The sequence below is a fragment of the Coenobita brevimanus genome, chromosome 62 (assembly GCF_032717465.1).
Source record: "Coenobita brevimanus isolate Jiangsu-jjx chromosome 62, ASM3271746v2, whole genome shotgun sequence".
NCBI classification, from domain to species: Eukaryota; Metazoa; Arthropoda; class Malacostraca; order Decapoda; family Coenobitidae; genus Coenobita; species Coenobita brevimanus.
This window is the reverse complement of record NC_137015.1, coordinates 22,001,293-22,015,804: the sequence shown is the minus strand read 5'-3', so window position 1 is coordinate 22,015,804 and position 14,512 is coordinate 22,001,293. Positions and strand designations below refer to the sequence as shown.

The 14,512-nt window shown below is 38.9% G+C and overlaps 1 protein-coding gene across 2 annotated transcripts in view; it reads right to left on the bottom strand.

The window, feature by feature from the left end:
- Ars2 (arsenic resistance protein 2) overlaps positions 1-14,512 on the bottom strand; it is an 842,642-nt gene that overhangs the window by 289,566 nt on the left and 538,564 nt on the right. For both annotated transcript variants that reach the window (XM_080275726.1, XM_080275727.1), the window contains one exon: positions 12,234-12,461. In XM_080275726.1, the coding sequence (XP_080131852.1) occupies positions 12,234-12,461 (228 nt within the window). The remainder of the gene's footprint in view (positions 1-12,233; positions 12,462-14,512) is intronic.

Here is a 14,512-nt window from a genome sequence, read left to right as displayed (position 1 = left end):
TGAGAGATTTCAATACATATATAAATTGCAATAATCTAGATGTAAGAGTCCAAGAAAGCTGTTGGGATCAGAAGCTCCTGGATCCTGTGCAGGAGTTTTTCCTAACACAGCATGTGAAGGAAAACACCAGAAAAAGAGGACTTGATGATCCATCAGTATTATATCTTATATTTACTAAGCAAGAAAATAATACTGACGATATAATGTATCACTCTCCACTCGGCAAAAGCGCTCATCCAATATCGTATTAAATTCCAACTTCAGGATTGCATATGATTTTTTTTTTTTTTTTTTTTTTTTACCAGTAGTGAGAGTTACAAAAAGAGTCTAAACCACAAAAAGGGCAACTACCATGACCTGACGAAGTACTTCTTAGAAACAGATTGGGAAAAGGAACTTCGAGAACAAGATTCAAATGTTACAGTTAAAAAATTCTGTGATTTTTATGACTTAATCTACCAACACTACAGGCAAGAAGTAAAAGAGGAGACATGATTATGGTATATAAATGCATCTCAGGGAAAGAGAAAATAGACATAAATAAATATATAACCTATGGGAAAGCATTAGCAAGAGGACATTACAAAAATCTACACAAAAAGAGAGGTGATGCTGATGTAAGAAAATTCAGTTTCCCAAATCAGGCAACTGATCAGTGGAATGCACTACCGAATAAAATAGTGTGTGTCAAAACCATTCATAATTTTAAGGATATATATGATAAAAATGGTTTGAAACACGGGACAGTATGAGTGTGACTCAATCCTATAAAGATACAATTACAGGTAACTCGCACGGAACACATGGGTTTCGTTCCTACCGTGCCGTGTTAGGTGCGAAATCGCGTATATTTAAACTACTCCATATTTTGCTCCCTAAACCCCCCAAATGTGTTGTTTTGCTGTTATCTGTACTGGTAATCACTAGAAAGCACTTTAAGTGGTTAGAAGGTTTATTTAATGTTATAACTCACAAATACAGTACTCCAGAGCAAAATTTCAACACACAAATACTGTACGTAAACACAAGGAAACATTCCGACGCCGATCGTAGGTAATCATATAAATCAGGTTAACTGGTACCAGTGCTTTAACTTACAAGTACATACCAGAACAGCACATATTTAACTTAGAAATGCAGTGCTGTGATATCGAATGATTTCAGTACATAATCTGTTAGGAATGGCTGGAAAAAAAAAATGTCATGAATACATTTTCACCTTTTTGATATATGTTTATGGTAGTTTCGAGTTATTTTTTACGTTATCGTTGTGCCCATGCTTGGAAAAGGGAGCGAAAGAGTTGAATTTTCAGTCCTAAATGAGAAAACTGCACGTCCTCCAAGGCTAGACTCTGCCACGGGAGAATAAAGTGGAGGGTCAGTCCGATTAGCAATAAGGATGTTGTGTCACAACGTCCAGCTCCCACACCACGAGTATGGCTAAAAATAGAATCGTAATGCAGTTTCAGAACTAACAATAAGTCTAATTATTACGAATACAGATACAAAGCAGAAATAAATACGTTTACAGATGGGGAAAACGTACTTCTTCCGTCATAACATGTTCATCTTTATCTATCATTTTACCTTGTTATTTTCGCAATATATATTGCTGTCTCGTAAACAGGGTGGTTGTTTGTGTTTTGCAAGGGAGGAAAAAGATTGTATTTTCTGTCTAGGTCGAGATAATGGATGTAACTATGTGTGGTTAGGCATGGCCACGAGCGAAAAAATCGTACATCCACTCATCACGATAGCAGGTGGTGAACTGACAGATGACACATGAGAGGGTGAAGTCAAGGTCAGTCTCATGTCCCAGATTTTCGTTCACTTCCCGAAAGTTTTCACAGTTTTCTACACGTTGCATTGCATCAAATGATCCAAACCATTACAGCAAACCTGAGCAAATAGGTAAAGATACCAAGACAAAAATGTATTTTTCTCTTATTATAAGTCTTTAACGAACAAACAAAAAAGGCAGTATTCCGACGCCGATCATGGGTAATCATATAAATCAGGTTAACTGGTTACAAGGCTTTATTTAATGCTTTAATTGCTTACAAGTACATACCAGAACAGTAAATATTTAACTTACAAATACAGTACTGTAGAAAAGCAGTACAGTAAGAGTTTAACGAACAAACAAAAAAGACAATATTCCGACGCCGATCATGGGTAACCATATAATTCGGGTTAACTGGTTACAAGGCTTTATTTAATTATTTAACTTTATTTAAGTGCTTACAAGTACAGTACATACGAGAACAGTAAATATTTAACTTACAAATACTGTACAGTACTGTGGAAAAAACGAACAAATAAAAAAGGCAATATTCTGACGCCTATCAGGTAAACTGGTTATAAGACATTATTTCTTGCTTTAACGTTATTTAATAGTACTTTAAGTTGCACATAAACTTACCAGAACAGTACAGTACTCTAAATATTTAACTTACAAATATTGTGCTACTATACTCGGGAATGTCTCACTCACTGAATAATTTCCCGCCTAGATCGTCATGTAATCAAAACAAACCGCGCGCTGCGGTGACGTTCGAGGATTTGATCTTTCAAAGGCCTCTCCTGCGTTAATTTGTAGTTTTCATGATGGTTTTTTAATCTTACGTTGTCTTATATGTATCCCAGCCCTTACCGTGTATAATTGCGAGCGAGTTCTGCGAGATCGTGTTCCGTGCGAGTTACCTGTATATACAAACAATTAGGCATGAACACACACACACACACACACACACACACACACATAAACTAAGAAAAATCTAAAAGTCAAGGAAATAAACCTAGATATACCATCACAAGTAGAACTGATTGCAGTAGAGATCGACACATCTGAAGGTAAAGTAATTGTAGCCAATTTGTATATGCCACCCAGATCAAACACATGGGAAAGAGACGAATATGAGGACCTGGCAGAGAGTACAATTCAGAGTATAAGATCCTTGCTACATAAAATGGAAGAGAAATCGGAAAGAATTATACTAACTGGGGATTTCAATACAAATATAAATTGGAATACTCTAGATATAAATAGCCAAGAAAGCTGTTGGGACCAAAAGCTCCTGGATCTCATACAAGAGTTTTTCTTAACGCAACATGTGAGGGAAACCACTAGAAAAAGAGGACTTGATGTACCTTCAGTGCTAGATCTAATATTTACTAGGCAAGAAAATGACATTGAAAGTTTAATATATCACCCTCCACTCGGCAAAAGCGATCATGCAGTACTAAATTATAACTTCAGGATAGCATATGACATAGTAAACAGCAATGACAGTTACAAAAAGAGACTAAACTATAAAAAGGGAAATTATCAAGACCTAAAGAAGTATTTCTTAGAAGTTGATTGGGAAAATGAGCTTAGAGGACAAGATTTAAATGCTGTATATAAAAATTTTTGTGAATTTTATGAAATAGGAGTCCAGAAGTACATCCCACAGCACAAAGAAGCAGATAAGAAAATACAGAAATGGTCCAATACAGAATGTAAAAAATCTAAAGAAAGAAGAGACTTGTTGTGGAATAGATACAGAAGACACAATAGTGAAAGGGAGTATAATAATTACAAACAGGCAAGAAACGACTATACAAGAATAAGGAGGGAAGCCCGAAAACAGTTTGAGGAGGATATAATAAATAAAAGTAGTGATCAACAAAAGCTGTTTTACAGCTATATCAGAAGCAAAACCAAAGTAAAAGATATAATACAATCCATCACGGACGAGGGAATCACTTATACACAAGAGAAAGATATTTGTGAAGCACTAAATAAGAATTTCCAATTAGTTTTTACAGAAGAAAAAAATTTTGAGAGGGAATATGTGGAACACGCATGTCCACACATACTACCAGATATACAAATAGCAGAAAAAGTAATACAAGAGGAGTTAAGTAGATTAGACAGAGGAAAAGAAAGTGGTCCTGATGAAATTTCATGTTGGGTGTTACGAGAATGTGCAAAGGAGTTAAGTAAACCATTATTTTTAATTTTCAAGAAATCCTTGAGTCAAGGGAAACTACCTGATATTTGGAAAAAAGCAAATATAGTCCCCTTATTGAAGAAAGGAAATAGACAAAATCCTCTCAACTACCGACCAGTATCACTGACCAGTGTTGTAAGCAAGGTATTAGAAAAACTTATAAGAAAAGCTTGGGTAAATCATCTAGAAGAACACAGTATGATAACAGAAAGACAGTTTGGTTTCAGAAAAGGAAAATCATGTGTTACTAATCTGTTGAGCTACTATGACAGAGTAACAAACACAATACAGGAAAGGGAAGGATGGGTGGACAGTATCTATTTAGATTTCAAGAAAGCTTCTGACACAGTACCACACCAAAGACTTTTATGGAAGCTGTACCATCAAGGAGGAATTCAAGGCAAACTGTTTTGTTGGATGCAAGACTTTCTCATAAAAAGAGAAATGAGGACAGTACTAAGAGGAAACTACTCATCATGGAAAGAAGTGACTAGTGGAGTACCACAGCGTTCGGTGCTGGCACCAATCATGTTTCTAGTGTACATAAATGATATAAACAGTAACACTGGAAATGAGAGCTATCTGAATATGTTTGCAGATGATTCAAAAATACAAAGGAGAATTACTAGCACAGACTCTTGCAAAGAGTTACAAGAAGAATTAAATAAACTTCATGAATGGAGTAGTACATGGCAAATGAAATTCAATGTGGACAAGTGTCATGTAATCAAGTTTGGTAAAAGTGGAAAAAGACCTGATTGGGATTATAAGTTAGGAAATAAAACCCTATACACATCAGAAAGAGAGAAAGACCTAGGTGTGATTATCAATAACAGACTATCTCCGGCTGACCACATCAGCGAGAAGGTACGGAACATGTATACACTGCTTGCAAATATGAGAATAGCATTCACATACATAAATGAAGACATGCTAAGAAGGATAATAACATCATTCATTAGACCAACCCTGGAATATGCATCAATAGTCTGGAGTCCTCATCTCAAAAAGCATATAGACAAGATTGAAAAAGTTCAAAGGGCCGCTACAAGATGGATACCAAGCTTAAGGGACCTAAGCTACGAAGAAAGACTAAATAAACTGAATCTACCAACACTACAGGAGAGAAGGAAAAGAGGTTACATGATAATGCTATATAAGTGCATATCAGGAAAGGAGAAAATAGACATAAATGATTACTTAACATATGGAGAAGCATCAGCAAGAGGACACTGCAAAAAACTGCATAAGAAGAGAGGTGATAAAGACGTAAGGAAATTCAGTTTCCCAAACAGAGCAATTGATCAATGGAATGCACTACCGAATGAAATAGTGTGTGCCAAAACAATTCACAAATTTAAGGATATGTACGATAAATATGGTCTAAGACACGGGACAATACGAGCTTGACTCATTCCTGTAAAGATACAATTAGGTAAGAACAATTAGGTAGGTAAGAACACACACACACACACACTCACACACACACACACACACACACACACCACAAATTCTATACGAAGATCACACACAAGTAATTCTATACAAAGATCACACACCAACGTAAACACTCACTCAGGTTGGTGAGCACATGACCGAACTTGATAGAGGTAGTAGTAGGGGTCTTGGGTGGAGCCATGGTGGTGCTGTGTATTCCACTTGGTCAAATTGAAATGCAAACAGATGAGGAGGAAACTGATCAGCAGGGCAGAGCGTGGGAGACTAAGGCAGCTCATCCGGTCTGTCTGGCGGCGCGCAGTTTGAAATGTCGAAATGGCTTGATAACCATGTCAAACAACAAAAATGGGTATAGATTTATAAATGTCAAAACAACAAATTGTTGAATAGCGATTGGTTGAAAAACAAGGGCTTGGTGTATCTCTGTAGAGGAGTGATGGGTGAAAATGAGGCCTCCATGACCCCCAGTTCTTTCTCATCAAATGTGGAAGTAGTGTCTGATTTGGGGGGGGTCTATGGTGTGTGTATTTACCTATTTGTATTTACCTATTTGTAGTATACAGGAATTGAGCAATGCTCGTGTTGTCCTGTCTCCATATCCACATTTATCAAGTCTACCTTTACACACATGAATGTTTTTCTCATGCACCACCTCTTTGTCTAAGTCGTTTCAAATATTTAAGAATATACCTAATTGTGATATACACGGAATGTACTATGCTCGTGGGTTTCCGTCGCTGTTTCCCAATAAGTCGAATTTAACTTTAAACTCGTTTCAGTTTTTAGACTGGACGATCTCTTTGTCCAGGCTATTCCATAAGTCTATACTTCTGTAAGGAAAGCAATATTTCTTGATATCCTTCAAGCAGCTTGACTTTTTCAATTTCATTCCATGTCCTCTTGTTGCTCTCTTATCCCATACAAACAGATCTTCTTTGTCAATTTTATCTACTCCCACCATGGTCCTGAACACCGCAATCATGTCTCCCCTCTTTCTCCTTTCCTCTAACGAAGGCAAATCCAGTTTTTCCAGCCTCTCTCTGTATGACAGGTCTGTCAGACTGGGGACCATCTTGGTTGCTGTTCTTTGTATTCTCTCAATCTTGTTTATATCTTTCTTTTTGTGTGGGGACCACACTACCGCTGCATATTCTAACCTGGGGCGGATCATGGCCACTATCAATTTTTTCATCATTTCCTCTTCCATATAATGAAATGCTACTCTTATGTTAGTCAAGAGCTTATAAGTCTCTCCAACTATCTTGTTAATGTGCTTTTCTGGTGACAAACTATCTTGGACCAGCACTCCCAAATCTTTCTCTTCTCTCCTTTTTGTGATTAATTCATTACCCAAAAAATAATTCAGTGATGGTCTCCTGGTACTTTTACCCATTTCCAATATTTTACATTTCTTTACATTAAATTTCATATCCCACGTCCGGCTCCAATTGTGTATCCTATCCAAATCCTCCTGCAGTATTTTACAATCCTCCTCAACCTCTATCTTCCTCAAGATCTTTACATCATCAGCAAACAGACTCGCATAACTGTTCACTTCATGTACCATATCATTTACGTAAATCAGGAACATTACTGGCGCCAACACTGAGCCTTGAGGGACTCCACTTGTTACTTCCCTCCATCCAGACATCTTTTCCTTTATTACTGTCCTCATTTGTCTGTCTCTCAAAAAGTCTCTCATCCATTCCAGAAGTTTCCCCTTTAGTCCTCCTATATATTCTAGTTTCCACATTAGTCTCTTGTGAGGTACCTTGTCAAAGGCCTTCTCTAAGTCTAAGTACACACAATCCACCCAACCATCTCTCTCCTGTACCACATCAATCGCTCTTGAGTAAAAGCTCAACAAGTTTGAAACACATGACCTTCCACTTCTGAATCCAAACTGACATTCAGCCAAAATATTCATCTCTTCCAGATATTTTATCCATCTGTCTTTCAGGATTCTCTCACACAATTTTGCGACCATGCTGGTTAGAGACACTGGTCTATAATTCAGGGGTTCTTCCCTGTTTCCTCCCTTGTAAATTGGTACCACATTTGCCCTCTTCCATTCTTTTGGCACTTTCCCCTCTTCCAGTGAGCATACAATTAAGCTGTGAATTTTATCCGCCAGTTGTTCTCTGCATTCCTTCAGTACCCAATTAGAAATTCCATCAGGTCCTGGGGCTTTCCTTACATCTTGAGTTTCCAGTAATTTATACACTTCCTGCACCTCCACTTTTATATCTTTCATCACCGGAACATTTCTAATCACTCCCTCCCCTTCCACAAGCTCCTTTTCTTTAGTGAAAACTGACTGGAAACGTTTGTTCATTATTTCTGCTTGCATTGCCGCATCCTTAAAGACCTCTCCATCTACTTTCAGCTTGGTGATTCCTTCCTTTTGTTTCAGTTTGCCATTAACAAATCTATAAAACAGTTTGGGTTCATCCTTGCATTTGTCAATTATACCTTTTTCAAAATTCCTTTCTTCTTCCCTACGTATTCTTGTGTATTCGTTTCTTGTTCTTTTATATTCTTCCTTTGTTCTGTCGTTACCTCTCTTTCTCCAATTGTTCCACGCCTTATCTCTCTCTTTTTTGGCTATCATACACCTTCTATTAAACCACTCCTTTTTCCTGTTTTCTTTCCCTCTTACTCTTGGTACAAATTTTTCCACTCCCAAATTATAGAGGTCTAGAAACATATCCCACTTCCTCTGTATCTCTCTTGTTTCTCTGAATTTTCTCCAATCTGCATTTTCAAAAAAGTTTCTCAATCCTGTAAAATTTGCTTTGCCAAAGTTGTATCTTCCCTGTCTATGAAGCTCGTCTCTTGGCTCGACGTTTCCTATTAACATCTGGAACTCAGTGACCACGTGATCACTTTTTCCCAAAGGACAGAGATATTCCAATGATTCTATTACATCGGGTTCTTTGGTGAACAGTAAATCTAACCTTGTTGGTGTGTCCTCACCTCGAAACCGTGTCTCTTCTTTGACCCACTGCGTCATCACATTATTCATTATTATATTTAATAACATAGTACCCCACGAATCCTCGCCGCCTCCTGAGTACCATTCCTCCCAGTTCACTTCTTTACAATTAAAGTCACCCACCAAAATTATATTATTGCTTTTCTCAATTATTTTTTGCAAGTAGCTAGCCATATCTGACAACATCTCATGGTATTCGTCATCCTTCCATGCTCTCGTCTTTGGGGGAACATACACTACCGCCATATCTCTCTTAACATTCTCTCCAGTTTCTAATTTCATATATATCACTTCAGCCCTGCCTTCTCCCATTTCCACAGTATCTACATTTATGTTGTTCTTCACTGCTATCATCACTCCTCCTCCCTTTTTTCTTTCCTGTCTTTTCTCCACAGTTTGTATTTACCATCTCCCAAATGAACATCAATATCTTCTCTTAATTTGGTCTCTACAAGGCACATGACATCAGGTTCATGTTCTCTCAAGAAATCATTAATTTCGATCCTTGTCGATATGAAACCATCAACATTAGTATATATCACCTTCAAATTATTTTTGACATTATTAATACCCTCTTCTCTCCTACTCTCTGTCCGTATCACTTCTTCAACTTCTGATCTTTCACAACCATCCCCCCTAGTTTCCTTCAATTCTATTTCCTTAAATACCATTTCCTTACTTTCATATCCAATACTCTCCAAAAAAAAGTATTACGTTCTTCCTCTGTCCTCTTATCATTTTTTTCCTTTACTTCTTCCTTTAATGATTTTAAAACTTCTCTTTCTTCTTCATTCAGATCTTTTCTTATTATAATATTTTCCATCCCCGCCTGTTTGCTTAATTTCCAGGTCACTTTAAGTATCTCATTTATTACACTTTCTGATGTAAACTTGACTCTCATTGGTCTTGTTTCCCCTTTCTTATAAGGCCCTATCCTCCTTACTTCCTCAATTTCTTTTACCCACTTGTCTCCTTCGGGGTCAATCTTGCCTAATATTCCTCTCACCATGTTCGTGTCTTTCTCGAGTCTTGCGAACCTAACCTTTTCTTCCTCTTCCCTGTTTCCAAATACTACCACACATCTGTTCCTTTCTACAGTTTCTCTCACTATTTTCTCTTTTTTCTTCAGTATTTTCACTACATTTTCTTCCATTTCTTTCTTGTTCATTTCCCTTTCTTCCTGGATGATCTCTCTTAAGCTGACCACTTCTTTCTGTTCTTCTTCTACGTGTGCCCACTTTGCCTTGTGTTCTTCTAGTACATTACTCACCTTCTCCGTTTTATTAGTACTCTCTTCAAGTTTCCTCCTCAGTTCAACATTCTCCCTCTTCAAATTCTTAATCTCTTCATTGGCTGTTTCGTTGGACTGGATTAGACTCTGTATGGTGGTTTCCGTATTTCCTGACACATCCTTTATCACTAGATTCTCTACTTTTTTTTCGAGTTCACTAATCCTCATAATTAATGTTTTCACCAGGTCCATGACATTAGTATTAGCATCAAATCCTTGAAATTCCATTCCCTCATTGTTTACATTTTCGGCCATCTTTAACGTACCGGTAACGTACCTAAACAGCTGTTACCGAATAAGCCACAAACATTCATGTATACTATTGCCAACAAATCTTTACATTTTTGGTAGTCTACCAACTTTCATTATTTTAAATTTATAGAAAGACCCTAGGAGACAGGACAGACAAAATTCCTGAAACTACTCAAGGTTAGGAGCGATGTGTGTGTCAGTTTTGTTTCTTGTTGGAGTGCTATGTGTATACTGAGGTCTTGAAGGATTTTTCTATTTCTGATGTGCAGTGCATCCTTGCTTAGCATGCCAGGGAGAGTTCGGACTCCAAATGAAGAGTTGCGAGGAAAAGTGGTACTAGAGATGGAAAAATTAAGATTGTTTGGGCATGTGGAGAGGATGAAGGATGACAACTGGGTGTGATGGGTGAGACATGTGAACACTGAGGGTAGAGCTGCAAGAGGAAGACTGAAAATGACCTGGGACTAGATAACAGAGGGTGACCTCAAATATAGAGGACTGAATAGGGAAGCTGCTAGAGATCGAGCATTTTAGAGGTCCAAGTAAATAACGTAAAATGCCAGGCACTGGTTGTATATGTAAAATGCCAGGCACTGGTTGTATTTACGAGTAAAGAGCCTGCAGTGGAAGAATTCAATAAAATTGATCACTATCAAACAATGATGAAGTGCGAAGGAGAACTGGAGTTGTTCGGGAGATGGCTGGTAGAGTTGAGCAGAGGGTGTTGCAATGGTTTGGGCATATGGAGAGAATGGATAATGAGCGATTGGTGAAAAAGATAACTAGATCTGATGTGAGAGGTGTAAGGCTGAGAGGAAGACCACGAATAGGATGGATGGACAGTGTGAAGAGAGCGCTGGATGCGAGAGGGATGTCTGTTGAGCAAGGAAGAGTGGCTGTGCGTGACAGAAATAAATGGAGAGAAATTGTGAATGAATAAGTGATGACGCAGCCCTGAGGGGATATTCTCCCGCATTTGGTCTGATCAGCTAGTCAGGTCAGGTGCGGGTAAGGGGATGGGTCTGTTATGATGTGGCAGGGGTAAACCAGTTCTGCTGTCGGGCCCTGCTGCGGATGTCACTGATTGCATTGCCCAGTTGACCCTTGTGCGGTGTGGTGCGGTGAGGATCTGTCCGTTCTCCCCTTTGGGGCTAAGATGCGAATGAATGTGTCTGAATGGATGAGTAAGTGGAGAGTGAGTCGTCCTGTCTCGGCTACCTCCCTTTCCTTGGGGGAAGCAGCCTAGGTATATAGATAGACAGATCAAACAATACTGCCTAAAACCATGTAGGAAGTCTATCTATCTATCTATTGCCAGATGTCTTAATGCCGTAAGGGGTGGCCACAAACAAATCGCCTCCATGTCGCCCTGTCCCCCGCCATTTCACTGCCCTGCTCCCAGCTCACACACCCCCTCTCTCAAATACTTCTCCACTCCATCCCTCCACCTCATCTTTGGCCTTCCCCTCCCTCTCCCCCCCTCCACCTCACTCACATACACTCTCCTTGTCAGTCTCTCACTCTCCATCCTTTCCACATGGCCAAACCAGCTCAATGTGTTTCATACTGTAAAATATGAGTCGACATGATATAACGTTATAATCCTATCTGCAACACAAGACATACAGAAAATTATCTCAATCAAGATGATCTACAATTCTGTCTGCAACTGTAACTTCCAATACCTTTCCTACTACAGATGTAAGGTTAACTGGATGACAATTTTCTGGACAATAGCATTTTATCTTTTCTATAAATAGGATCACAGTAGCTTCCATCCAGTCTGATCGATACTCTCCAGTAGCCAGCAATTTATTAAGGATAGTTAGGTGAGAGGCCATATGGCATTAGCTTCTTGCAAGACACTTGGAACCACCTCAACAGGACAAGGGGATTTGGTTTGTAATTTGCCAAGTCTGTTGGACATTTATGCTTCAGTGCACTGAACATTCCCAAAAGCCAAACCCTAAAAAGTAATGTCTGGCACAGGTATGCCACCTTCAGCCCTTTTATTGAACACTGATGAAAAGTAGAAATTCAGGACATCTGCTATCTCACAATCAGAATTTAGCAAAACACTGTTTACATGAAGCTGTGATCCAATCTTGCTCCGAATTAGTTCAATTTTCCTTACATAATCTTGCATAAGGATGCTGTCCAGAGTTCCTAATTGTAGTTAACGATGAGAGAGAGAGAGAGAGAGAGAGAGAGAGAGAGAGAGAGAGAGAGAGAGATGCCTTACCACTATAAGACAGGGGTCCCTTTCAATGGCTTCCCCCTCCGCCTTATCCTCAGTGGTGGTAGCTCCAGTGGCAGCCCCTGATCCCGTGCCACCCGATGCTGCCTGGGTGCCAGCTCCTCCAGTACTACCACCACCCAGCAGTTCCTCCTCCTCTGCACTGGCCTCCTCTATTAAGTAGTCCGTGATATTCCGCAGCACTGGGTTGGACGAGGACGTCAGGCTCAGCAACTGGTGCAGTGGGAGAGGTTCATATTACTAGGCAAAGACTCATCAACATTATCCTACCCTTCTTCCCACTTAAGGATAGGGTAAGAATAGAAAACTATTATACCATTTCCCTACTCTACAGCCACAGCCACTATGTTTAACATAAATATCAATTCTAAATGAAGATCCATTCAATTCTATAATGCTTCCACTCAAATATACATTAATTCCTTCAGTAGGCAATATCATCTCTTCTGATTGCCCAGAGGCAATTCTTAACCCTTTGAGATTCCGATGACTATTTCGATCGTCGTTTCAAATCCAACCTCAGAGATTCCGATGACACTTTTAATCGTCATTTTAAGAAACTTTTGTAAAATATTCAACACAAATCACATTTATGCATCATACCAAAGAGGCGCGAGCATGATGTCACAGAATGGTTGCTCTATGCATGGCAGTATTGCACAGCTGGTCTGACTCACGGCTTTGTTTCTTTATAACTTTACTCTTAGTGAGTATTTTTCTACAGCAAGGTATAAAATTTTTGGTTTTTGCCTAGCTTCAACTCATCACTTTGACTTTTTATTTTCTTTGTTCTCCTTTTATGAACATACTACGATAAAGTACAACTATTCAGCTTCAAAATAACACCACAACCAGTACCCTATCAGGAAAAGTGTATTTACACTGACCGATCAAAGAAAAACATCACGAAGCGAATATGCGGCTAAAACTAAAATAAAATTGTGCATCTCTTTCCTTTTGCTTTACTGCAAATTGAAATGTAAAAATGATCATAATCAATATATCATTGTAAAGGTAATTTATTGTATTTTTGCATGGTTTAAACCAAATTTATATATTTTAACTCATTATTTTTTACCAAATATTTTTCTACGGCAAGGTATATAATTTTTGCTTTTCGTCTAACTTAAACTCATCATTTTGACATTTCATTTTCTTTGTTCTCCTCTTTTGAACATACTATAATAAAGTACAACTATTCAGCTTTAAAATGACACCAAAAACCAACATTCTGTCATGAAAAGTGTATTTACACAGAGTGACCAAAGTAAAATATCAGGCCGCGAAGATGTGGGTCAGCGTGGGTGGCTGACCCCAGCACAGACATGATCTGCCCATCCCTGAAACCTGATAGGGTTAATATCAATGTTATACACAGATATCATTTTAAATTTTGGCATCCTGAATATATGTGAATTGCTATCACAAAAGGCACCAGCAAAGTATACGAGCCTTCCCATGCTGCCACTGTTGCCGGAATGGAGTGAAGCAGGAACACCAACTGCCTGGCAATGAACCTTTCTCATCCTGCTCTGCATCCAGCAAAGAGGACCCCGGTCCATCATGGCAGGGGATTGCCTTTGCACATAGGGAAATGAACCTCCTGCTTCTCACACTCACCAGAGATGTTAAAAGTAATCCTGTGCCACAAACATGATACATGTACATGTGCCTTAGTTCCTCCCTATGCATGGGTTTATGCCAGGCAAAGGGATCACTGATGTCACATTCATTGTCTGACATCTTCAGGAAAAATATATAGAAAAGAAAAAGGAACTATACTTTGCTTTTGTTGATTTGGCAAAGACCTTTGACAAAGTCCCCAGAGAGGAGGTGAAGTGGGCTATGAGAAAGCTTGGGATTGAGGAGTAGCTGGTTAGGGTGGTTATGGCCATGTATGTGGGTGATCGCACACAGGTAAGAGTGAATGGAGATTTGAGTGATGAGTTTTCTGTGAATGTTGGTGTGCATCAGAGGTGAGTCTTGAGCCCCTTGTAGTTTAGTATGGTACATGAAGCTCTCTCATGTGACTTTAGAAATGAACTCCTGTGGGAGATGTTGTATGCTGATGACTTTGTGCTGCATGCAGATAATGAAAGGAAGGTGAAGAATAGATTCAGGAAATGAAGAGATGATATGGGGCACAAGGGCTTGAGAGTAAATGCTGGTAAAACAAAAGTGATGGTATCCAAGGCTGGTGGTAGTACTGTCAAAGAAAAGGGAGAGTGGCCATGTGCAATTTGCAACAAGGGCATGGGATGTAA